The 9617-nt window shown below is 38.7% G+C and overlaps 4 protein-coding genes across 5 annotated transcripts in view; 2 read left to right on the plus strand and 2 right to left on the minus strand.

Annotated features, from left to right (window-relative positions):
• On the plus strand, positions 486–1962 carry LOC104771464 (structure-specific endonuclease subunit slx1-like). Its single transcript, XM_010495991.2, has 3 exons — positions 486–809; positions 1302–1408; positions 1521–1962. The coding sequence occupies exons 1-3, from the start codon at positions 568–570 to the stop codon at positions 1688–1690; spliced, it is 519 nt and encodes a 172-aa protein (XP_010494293.1). The 5' UTR covers positions 486–567; the 3' UTR covers positions 1691–1962.
• Positions 3014–6339, plus strand: LOC104771465. The gene is made up of 8 exons (XM_010495992.1): positions 3014–3667; positions 3903–4585; positions 4686–4872; positions 4955–5158; positions 5263–5436; positions 5522–5719; positions 5799–5912; positions 5995–6339. Exons 1-8 carry the CDS (start codon positions 3020–3022, stop codon positions 6319–6321), a joined length of 2535 nt encoding a protein of 844 aa, XP_010494294.1. The 5' UTR covers positions 3014–3019; the 3' UTR covers positions 6322–6339.
• Positions 6401–8665, minus strand: LOC104771467. Its single transcript, XM_010495996.1, has 4 exons — positions 8465–8665; positions 7641–8288; positions 6814–7572; positions 6401–6739 (listed from the first exon to the last, which is right to left on the minus strand). Exons 2-4 carry the CDS (start codon positions 8271–8273, stop codon positions 6641–6643), a joined length of 1491 nt encoding a protein of 496 aa, XP_010494298.1. The 5' UTR covers positions 8274–8288; positions 8465–8665; the 3' UTR covers positions 6401–6640.
• Positions 8200–9617, minus strand: part of LOC104771466 (nuclear transcription factor Y subunit gamma-like) — a 2071-nt gene continuing 653 nt past the window's right edge. The window contains exon 2 of one of the 2 annotated variants that reach the window (XM_010495995.2): positions 8200–8288. The gene's annotated coding sequence lies outside the window, so the exon portion shown is untranslated. Of the gene's footprint in view, positions 8289–8764; positions 9085–9617 lie in introns of those variants that run through there. The other variant, XM_010495994.2, reaches the window with a different exon arrangement.

Raw genomic sequence — 9617 nt, forward strand, 5'->3', positions numbered from 1 at the left:
TGACCCGGTTCACGGTTATGACTCTAGTCACCGATGCTTTGTAGATGGATCTTGGAAGGTGACTGACCAGTTTATAGGTAGGGGATGGTATTGCATTTTTCCTGAGGGAGAATCTCCCGCTATGGGTGCATCTAATTCCCGTCGTAGTTTGTCACCCCTCCATGCAGAAGTGGAAACCCTTATCTGGGCAATGCGGTGTATGATTAGTGTGGACAATGAGAATGTAGTTTTTCTCACAGACTGTTCTAATTTGGTGAAGATGGTGTCTTCGTCTTTCGAGTGGCCTGCTTTCAAGACATATCTGGACGTTATTGAAGAAGATAAGGATGAATTTCTTTTATTCTCTGTTGTTCAGATTCCCAGATCATAAAATGGTAGAGCAGACAAAGTGGTGCGTAGAGCTAGAGTGGAGTCGCTTCCAGTTACCTATGTGAACAATTTTCTGTCCATTCTTGTATTCTGCTAGAAAAAAAAAAAAAAAGAAAAAAGAAAGGGGACGGTTTTAATTTTGCTAACTCTTTTGGTTCCATTATGAGAATTCGATGAAGAAGATACGAGAGAAGTGAGATGACGAGGTTGCTATCTAGGACGTTTCCGTCCGTGAAGCTCCGCGATACCAACCCCAAAGCTCCGGTCCTCAAAATTTTGAAAAATCCACAAACCGAAGTCTCGATTTCACCATCATCTTCGCAACAATCGCAAGAGAATTTAAAAATCCCCAATCCCAAATCCTGGTCCGTTTATCTCATTCTCTCCACAAACGAACCCATCAAAACATATGTTGGCATCACCACAGATTTTGCTCGCCGGTTCGTCATCTTTCCCTTCTCCCTTCACACTCTTTTGAATTTGAGATGACTTGATTTTGGTATATCACCATTTTAGGTTCTGCTTCGAAAGGCTTGAGCTTTCGATTCATAGATGTCAAGGAATTTAAAATCAAAGTGCCTGTTGATTACCCATTTAGGTTTTGCATCGAAAGACTTCAGCTTTCAGTTCATAGAGTTCAGGGAATCTAAACAGCAAAATGCTTGTTGATTATTATTTAGGTTCTTATTCGAAAGGCTTGAGCTTTTGCCTTTTGGTTCATAGATTTCAAGAAAACTGAAAAGCTAAGTACTTGTTGATTACTTATTAAGGTTCTGTTTCTGAAGGCGCGAGCTTTAGATTCATAGTTTTCAAGGAATCTATAAAGCAAAGTGCTTGTTGATTACCCATTTGGGTTCTGCTTAGAAAAAAATGAGCTTTGGATTCATAGGTTTCAAGCAATATGAAAGCAAAGTGGTTTTTGTTGGTTGCAGGTTAAAGCAGCACAATGGTGAAATCAGAGGTGGTGCAAAAGCTTCAAGTGCTGGAAGACCATGGCTTTGTGCTTGTATCATCACTGGATTCACTTGTTTAAGCCAAGGTACCATCTTTATTCATCTGTTTGAATTGGACATTGCGTTGTGATTGTGAATGCATGTATGTATGGTTATGGTCTTATGGATGATGAGAGTTTTCCTTGTTTAATACTTTAGCTGCCTCGTTTGAATCGAAATGGAAGATCTTCTCAAGAAAGTTACCACGGAGAAAGAAAGATGAGGAGATGAGTCAGAGTGATGCTTTGCTTCTACACCGGAGGAGAGCATTGGATAAAGTCGAGGAATCACTTGAATGCAGCCATCTTGAAACTGATTGGAAAATCTAATCAGGTAACCAACCAACAACTAACTTAATTAAGTTATCAGCGGAATCACCGATGTTCTGTGCAGCGCCCGTGTTTACTTATGTAATGAATATTTATGTTGGGACTTGATGACAATAGGGAAAAGAGTGTAACTAGCATTTGGGTTTTTCTTGTTTGTAAACTACATCGCACAAGCCCATGAACATTGATTTTACAGCTGTTGTAAATTCTAAAGATGAATGGATGATGATACACCAAATTTAGAGTTACTGTAATCAAGATTGGTTGATTTATTTTTCTTTGACTTTCAGTTTATATAGAAAAACAAATATTGGAAACATCTTTAAGAAATATGATTGAGTAGTATATTGGTTGTTAGAAATTGTGGTAATGAGAGTAGTCTGTGTTCGACAGAGCAAAGGAACTAGTTTTCATTTACCTTTTTGTTGTCCTGACGCTTTGGTTGGCTTAAAAGGGAAGTTCTAACTTCTATAGTGGCCTTTCCCCTCCCATCATTTTGTTGTAGTTTGTAATTTGACTGTGGATATATCAAGTATCATCCTTGTAGTCTGCACCACTTTTACATCTTTGAGGGCTTGGTAATGTGTTTGGGTTCGCTTTTTGTGACTGAGGTGGTGGTGGTATGATTGCAATATTGGGTAACCACTGAACAGTGTGGTTCGTTCACTTGCTGTTGGTGATCTTTTAATTTGAATGTACATTTAGTGTGATATTGATCGTCTATTGAAGTATCATTTGGGAGTTTTGGGACTTGAGGTCTGACCAAACCATCTTATAACTGTAAGACCAAGTGACCAACCCCTAACATTGGAAAGAGTTGGCCAGCAACTGCACAAAGTATGGTTGGTTAATGGTTTCTTTCTTCATAAGTTCCACATCTAGGACTACACTTATGCGGCGCCAACATGCCTAGAAAAGTAAAAACTAACTTTTCATTTTCTACCATAATACCTGAGAGAGTTTGCCACATACTGTAGAATAAAACTATTTCCGTGGAAGTTTTGATCCTCCATTACTGGTAACCCAAAACAATAACTTTGATTCAAAATCACACAAAAAATAGTATTACTAGTAATTTATTCAAGCTAATTTTAAAATCCGTTATAAAGCTAGTTCCTGTGAAATATAAAAATACCCTAGGGTATATGAGAGCATTAATATGCTCCTTGTATAATAAGAAAAAAAGACAATGGTGCAACCCACGTCCGTCTTAGGCCGGTGGTTTTGTTTATTACCCCTCCAAAACATGAACTCCATTATAACCAAATCAAAACCCTCTAATAATTCACATTCAACAATCAGTTTTTTTTCCACACAAAACAAAAAAGAATGGTGTTGGGTCTTCGAACAAAGAGTCGTAAAGACAATGGAGTGTTCGTTGAGTATGTAGTCTCAATCAAGGAGCTAAAACCATGGCCAACAAGCCAAGTCCCTGCACAATGCGTCCTTCTCAAATGGGAAAACGGCGAAAACAACTCAGGCTCTTTCATCGCGGTCGTGGGCAAAGACACGATCATGTTCAACGAGTCCTTTAGGCTAACATTAACGTTAGAACCCAAAGTTGGAGCCGACAACAAGTTCCACAAGAATCTTCTTGAACTTCAAGTCTACGACGCGAAAAAGAAAGACAAGGGTGTCAAGAACAAGCTTCTTGGCACGGCCTCGGTCAACCTCGCTGATTTCGGCGTGTTGACCAACTCAGTCCCCGTGGGAGCTCCGTTTACTTTCAAGAAAAGCTCGAGGAATGATGCTAGCTCCGAGATTTACCTAACCGTTGAGCCGGCTGGAGAGGAGGATTACGATGAAGGAAATCGGAGTAGCTGTTCGTCGCAGCCGAAGATGAGCTTCTCGAGAAGATCTGGAGAAGGTAGTGAGTTTAGTTTGGCGTCGTTGACAGACGACGATGATGATGCTTCATCAGTGTCTTCTTCAACACGGCGAGTTTCTTTCTCAGCTATGTGTGATGCTAATTCCACGGTACGCATTTTCATATTAGTGACGTTTGACGTAACACATTTCATTTATTACTGTTTTGATTATTCGAATTGGATCTGAGGTACGCACGTCTATGTTGTTGGCTTGTGGTTTAAAAAGATAATATGATACAATGTAAAAAATGAAGAAAAGTAAGATAACTACAAAATTGAGTTTCATAATTGGTGTATTCTTAAGAAGTAAAGACTTACATATTTTGAACCGGTTGATTCAAAAGCAAAATACAGAGGCGGTAATGAACGGAGATGAGAAGAAAGGTTGGAAACATGTAACGCTAAAGCACAGCAACAATGAAGCAGCACTCGTCTCCGAGATTGAGAATCTACTGAGAGAAGAAGAGAGAAAGAGACAGAGCAATCAAGTGGTCGTTGAGATTGATCAAAAACAAAAGGATGATACAAATGCCTTTCAGCTCAAGAAACAGTTCTCTGAGATCAAATCTGGTCCTTTAACGTTACCTCCCGATGCAGCGAGAAAACAGATGAAACTTCGGACAAACACTCTTGCCTTAGGAAGAAAGACTCTAGGAATGGAAGGTATCCCAAGACTTAAACAGCTTAAGTCTATTCAGTTGCATTTTGACGGAGCCAAAGATGATAGTCACAAAAAGGCGATTGGAGTGAGCAACAAGGTAGGTTTATCTTCGCAGGAGCCTAGAACAGAGACGCTTGAAGATGAGCTGAAGGAATCTGTAGCTGTTGAAGCAGCTGTTTACTCTGTGGTCGCTGAGCACAGTAGCTCTATGAGTAAGGTTCATGCTCCAGCTCGTCGTCTCGCTAGGTTTTATCTTCATGCTTGTAAAGGAAATGGCTCAGATCATTCTAAGAGAGCCAGTGCAGCTAGAGCCGCGGTTTCTGGAATGATATTGGTTTCTAAAGCATGTGGAAATGATGTTCCAAGGTATTATTAAACCATACCAACATATATAGTTCGGATGGGCATTTGTGTTTGTTCAGTACGGTTCTTCTAATGTTGTTTGTTTCTATAAATATATACACAGGTTAACATTTTGGCTATCAAACTCGATTGTGCTTAGAGCAATGTTAAGCCGTGGTATGGAGAAAATGAAGATTGTCCCTGAAAAATCCAGTTCAGATGAATGGGAAGATCCTCGAGCATTTCTAGCGGCTTTGGAGAAGTTCGAGTCTTGGATATTTTCCAGAGTTGTTAAATCAGTTTGGTGGCAGGTAATCAAAAGAACAAATTTACAAATGTGGTTGTTAAAGAGTTTTAATCTAACCCGTCCATGCGAAATGAATCTCATTGCAGAGTATGACACCGCATATGCAATCTGCAGCGGTTAAAGGATCTATCTCGAGGAAAGTTTCGGGAAAAAGACGGTTAGGTCATAGGAACCAGGGACTCTATGCTATAGAGCTATGGAAGAATGCCTTTAGAGCTGCCTGTGAAAGACTTTGTCCACTAAGAGGTTCAAGACAAGAGTGTGGTTGTCTACCTATGCTTGCTAAACTGGTAAGAGATAGTTAACTTTTCCTGAAAGACTCTTATCAAAGCCGTAATCAGAACTCCATGGTGATATATCTTGTTATACCTACTCAAGATTTTTTTTCATTCAGGTGATGGAACAGTTAATTAGTAGACTTGATGTAGCAATGTTCAATGCGATACTCCGTGAGTCAGCGGCTGAAATGCCAACAGATCCTGTCTCTGATCCAATCAGTGACATAAATGTTCTTCCAATTCCAGCAGGAAAAGCAAGTTTTGGAGCAGGCGCACAGCTAAAAAACGCGGTACTTAAGCTCGCATGAACAGAGTGTTGTCAACCATCAAATGTATTCCTTTTGGTATGTAATAGTAGTATCATTGCGTTTGCAGATTGGAACTTGGTCCAGATGGCTTGAGGATCAATTTGAACCAAGGGAGGACAAATCTGGTAGGAACAAAGATGAAGATAGCAATAATAATGAGAAGCCAGAAAGTGAAAATTTCAGACTGTTCCATTTACTCAACTCCTTAGGCGATTTAATGATGCTGCCATTCAAAATGCTTGCAGACAAATCCACAAGAAAAGAGGTAATTTGGCCTTAAAGAGTAACTCATTCTTCTTGTTCCAAAAGAGCTTGTCTTTACTTCCTCTTGTTCTTCTCTGAAGGTTTGTCCAACACTTGGTCCACCAATTATAAAGAGAGTTCTTCGAAACTTTGTCCCAGATGAGTTTAACCCGCACAGAATTCCAAGAAGACTATTCGATGTTCTGAATTCCGAGGTTAGTATTAGTAAACCTTCTTCACATTTTGGCCATAATAATCAGTGTGTGTGTGTTCTTGACCCTTTTGTCTTGAACTCAGGCTTCAACAGAAGAAGACAATGGATGCATCACAATCTTTCCTTGCGCTGCATCCCCCACTGTCTACTTAATGCCGTCTACAGATTCCATAAAACGCTTCATAGGAGAGCTGAACAATCCGTCTTTATCTGAATCCGGATCATCAGTATTCAAGAAACAATACACAAGTGACGATGAGCTTGATGACTTAGATACGTCTATTAACTCTATATTATCTGCTCCTGGAACAACCAATTCGTCAGAGTGGATGCCGAAAGGATATGGACGCAGAAAGACTGTAAGATATCAGCTCCTTAGAGAAATATGGAAGGAAGATGGATTACAATGACTCTTCTCCTTTTTGTCTCTCCTATGTTTGATGAAAACATTTTCTACGTTTTCTTGGTTATATGTATGAAGGATACTTATGGCCACAGAAAGAAATCGGTTTATAAGATTAATTTAAACTTGCTTATCCTAAAGTTCAATGTCTCACGAATAAAAAGCAAATGAGAAGTAGCTAAAAACAAAGATTGAACAAAGTAGATGTCCAAGAAACTAATGAAAAACTGAGCTATCAAAATATTCACTAGCAATCAAATTTAGCAACAACTCAGGTGTGGGTTGAAGATAGCTCTTCAAGTCTCAATCTTTGGCTTCTTGAAAAGTCAGCTTTGAGGTACACTTGTTGAAGCTGATTCCACGGCTAGAAGACTAGTGCTCAAGGCAGAGAATGTCACTAATGAAGCTTCTAATAACCTAATGGCCTGCAGCATGCATCAGAATGTTAATCGGCAATGGTATATGTCGAAACCAAAGAAGAATATTATCATGCATTTACCTCTTCTCTCTTAATGATGATAACTTGAACCTCAACAGCGTCTAATCTGATCTGTTTTTCTTTTAGCAATCCAATGGTTGAGGTTGAATTCGAAGGTGTGATGATCAAATCATCAGTTACCATAAACTTTGTCCCTCTCTTCATAAATCCACCACTAGGTGTTGTTGACTCATCAGTAGTGTTACTATCACCTTCACATTTTGGATCGAGCGAGATCACGGGCACGAGTTTATCCCACTCGTAAACAACTGGCTTATCAGAGTTTTCAGACAAACTGTACTCTCGAAAATGATCCACAGAGAAGGAAACATAACTGTAGTAAGTTGGTGGCTTATGTGTAGTGACAACATCGAGCAGCTGCTTCTGACACTTGTAGTAATGAGGAAGTACACTTTTAGCTTCTCTTCCTGAATCAACAACACTCAACTCCTTAAAGCTTCTGCACAAGTTTCCAATGCATCCAAGGATGGTTCCATTGCTGACTATTCCCCATACAGATTCGAGAGGTATAGCAAGAAAGGTGAAGAGAAGATCAACAAAGTCTTCGCCACATTCAACAAACAGAATGTTCCCTTCCTTCTTCCTAACATGAGCATTTAATGTAACCATTTGGTCAGCTTTTGATTCCTCTCTATCTTCATGGATGCCAGGGGTCAGCATTTTATGAATCCTCTTCATACCATATGAGCTTTTCTTTTTCAGAAATGTATCGGTCAGTGGCGTATCCGATGTGAATAAACACTCCAGCAAAGTAGCTACCTATGAAATTAAGAGGAACTAGCATAAGAACATGAAAGGTAAAAAGTCTAGTAGAGTAAAAGGATTACCTCTTTGATATTGACGTCTTGAATCCTCTCAACCAACTTATTGCAATCTGTGTAGCCAAGATCTTTAAGAACAGCAAGTGTTAACCCAACAGAGGTAACTTCCACTTTCAAATCATCAGTGATTATGAATGAAGCATGATCAACACCATTTCCTACACTAGCTCCACCTCCTTCTCCTTGAAACTGTAACACTTCATCCATCAAATTCCCACAGCTACATCTCGAGTTATTAAAATTGCTATACCTTTTACTACATTGCCCGCTTCGTACAAACATAGGGCACATGAAACACTTTGTAGGCTCAGAATCATCTATTCTCATCTTAAGATTTTGACATTTCTCATGATTCAAACTTCCAGGATACAAAAGCATTTGTTTACAAGCTTCTGTCCTGAAATGCTTAATGGACATACTCACAACACTTGCATAGATATTGTTGAAACAGCCTATTCCTGGTGACTGTAACTGCTGATTCATCTCTATCAATCTAACAATCGTTCCCATTGGCAATGTCAAAAAACTAAAGAGTATATCGACAAAATCTTTACCCGCCTCAACGAATACAACCTTGCTTTTATCTTCATCTATGAGTAGCTTCAAGTTAATCACCGGATTCTCCAAAGTATCTGACATGTCTTAATACAAAATCTGCATTGATACAATGAAAAAAAAAAAGTCACGTTAGTACACAGCCATGTTTGAGACAATATTTGCATAAGTAAAAAAAAGGTAACACTTGAACAAAAAGGATTCATTTCACAATGAAACCACGGAAGAATATAGACTAACAAAAACAGAAGAAACTGCTACTAAAAGACTTTTACCTTGAAAGAGAATCAGGCAATCAATCTCTCTTGAAAGAACTTGGGGTTTATATAAAAGTGGAGGAAGAGGAAGAGTTTAGAGAAGTAGTGGTTAAAGGCATAATTAAAGTTTTTGGGAATGGAAGCCGAAGGGGGAACGAGTAATGAAGTAGTAATTAATTCCAAAAGGTTTAAAAGAAGTTTAACTATAACCGTTCAAGTTCAAAGTATAAAAAGAGGATGTTTTTAGTAGAGTCAGTGGATTTGATTACTTTTCAGAATTCGATGTAACGACTTTACTATACATACATTAACATAAAATATATCAACAAAGAAGTACTCATTCAGCTTAGTTTCGTACAATCACCTTTCTAGATCCCACATCCACACAAGTTTATATTGGTTCCCTCATACACTACATTGTCTATGTTGCCAAAGCCAAAACTGTGATGTCTTTACCTAATTTATCAGATTTCACCCTTGTCTAGTTGTATTTAAACTAAAACACAACAAAAGAACCACCAAGTTCAGACCCAGTAAAGCTTTTCAGCTTATACAGCATCAGAGCAAAAGATAGGTTCCCCTGAGAGTTGATGAATATAAGAAGCTCCTTGCATCTTTATGCTCTAGTTTCTCGTCTTCTACATGATTAATGATCAATAGAGGATGGTCAGTGCTTTTATACACATGAAGTCTGAAAGAGAGCAAACCGTTTTTGGACATAAAACAGGCAGTAAAAATGAACATCAGAGGAATTATCGACAAATGCGACCATGGATAATGATCTTGAGATATATCTAATTGTTCTGTTAAAGTTTCTGGCTTTACCCATCAGACTGGTCCACTTCTATTCTGGTAAGCTCATCAGAATGTAAGACTAGAGAAAGTTGATATTCAAGAACATACAACTTAAGACTAAACGATACAACATAACACTGAACATGCCTGTTTTATTGGCTCATATTCAAGAACATACAACATAAGACTAAACGATAGAGAACGAAATCCAAGAAACCGCGGAAAGAACATTCTATTGCAGAACACTGAACACTCAAGTAGTATATTCATATTAGAGTAGCTAGAAGAACAATACACAACCCAAATCTTTCTCGCTTTCCCTCTACACACCAAAGCTAGAGCAATGCATCATAGATTTTAACTATCACAGGACAAG

This window comes from Camelina sativa, chromosome 20 (genome assembly GCF_000633955.1).
Source record: "Camelina sativa cultivar DH55 chromosome 20, Cs, whole genome shotgun sequence".
Classification (NCBI taxonomy): Eukaryota; Viridiplantae; Streptophyta; class Magnoliopsida; order Brassicales; family Brassicaceae; genus Camelina; species Camelina sativa.

Excerpts from the sequence above, each read along its gene's own strand:
- LOC104771464 (XM_010495991.2), top strand. The coding sequence starts at position 568 with ATGACGAGGTTGCTATCTAGGACGTTTCCGTCCGTGAAGCTCCGCGAT. Across the intron at positions 810-1,301 it reads ACCACAGATTTTGCTCGCCG|GTTAAAGCAGCACAATGGTG; the intron begins GTTCGTCATCTT and ends TGTTGGTTGCAG. Across the intron at positions 1,409-1,520 it reads ATTCACTTGTTTAAGCCAAG|CTGCCTCGTTTGAATCGAAA; the intron begins GTACCATCTTTA and ends TTAATACTTTAG.
- LOC104771465 (XM_010495992.1), top strand. The coding sequence starts at position 3,020 with ATGGTGTTGGGTCTTCGAACAAAGAGTCGTAAAGACAATGGAGTGTTC. Across the intron at positions 3,668-3,902 it reads TGTGTGATGCTAATTCCACG|CAAAATACAGAGGCGGTAAT; the intron begins GTACGCATTTTC and ends TTGATTCAAAAG. Across the intron at positions 5,720-5,798 it reads ACAAATCCACAAGAAAAGAG|GTTTGTCCAACACTTGGTCC; the intron begins GTAATTTGGCCT and ends TCTTCTCTGAAG.
- LOC104771467 (XM_010495996.1), bottom strand. The coding sequence starts at position 8,273 with ATGTCAGATACTTTGGAGAATCCGGTGATTAACTTGAAGCTACTCATA. Across the intron at positions 7,573-7,640 it reads AAGACGTCAATATCAAAGAG|GTAGCTACTTTGCTGGAGTG; the intron begins GTAATCCTTTTA and ends TTAATTTCATAG. Across the intron at positions 6,740-6,813 it reads TCATCATTAAGAGAGAAGAG|GCCATTAGGTTATTAGAAGC; the intron begins GTAAATGCATGA and ends TGCATGCTGCAG.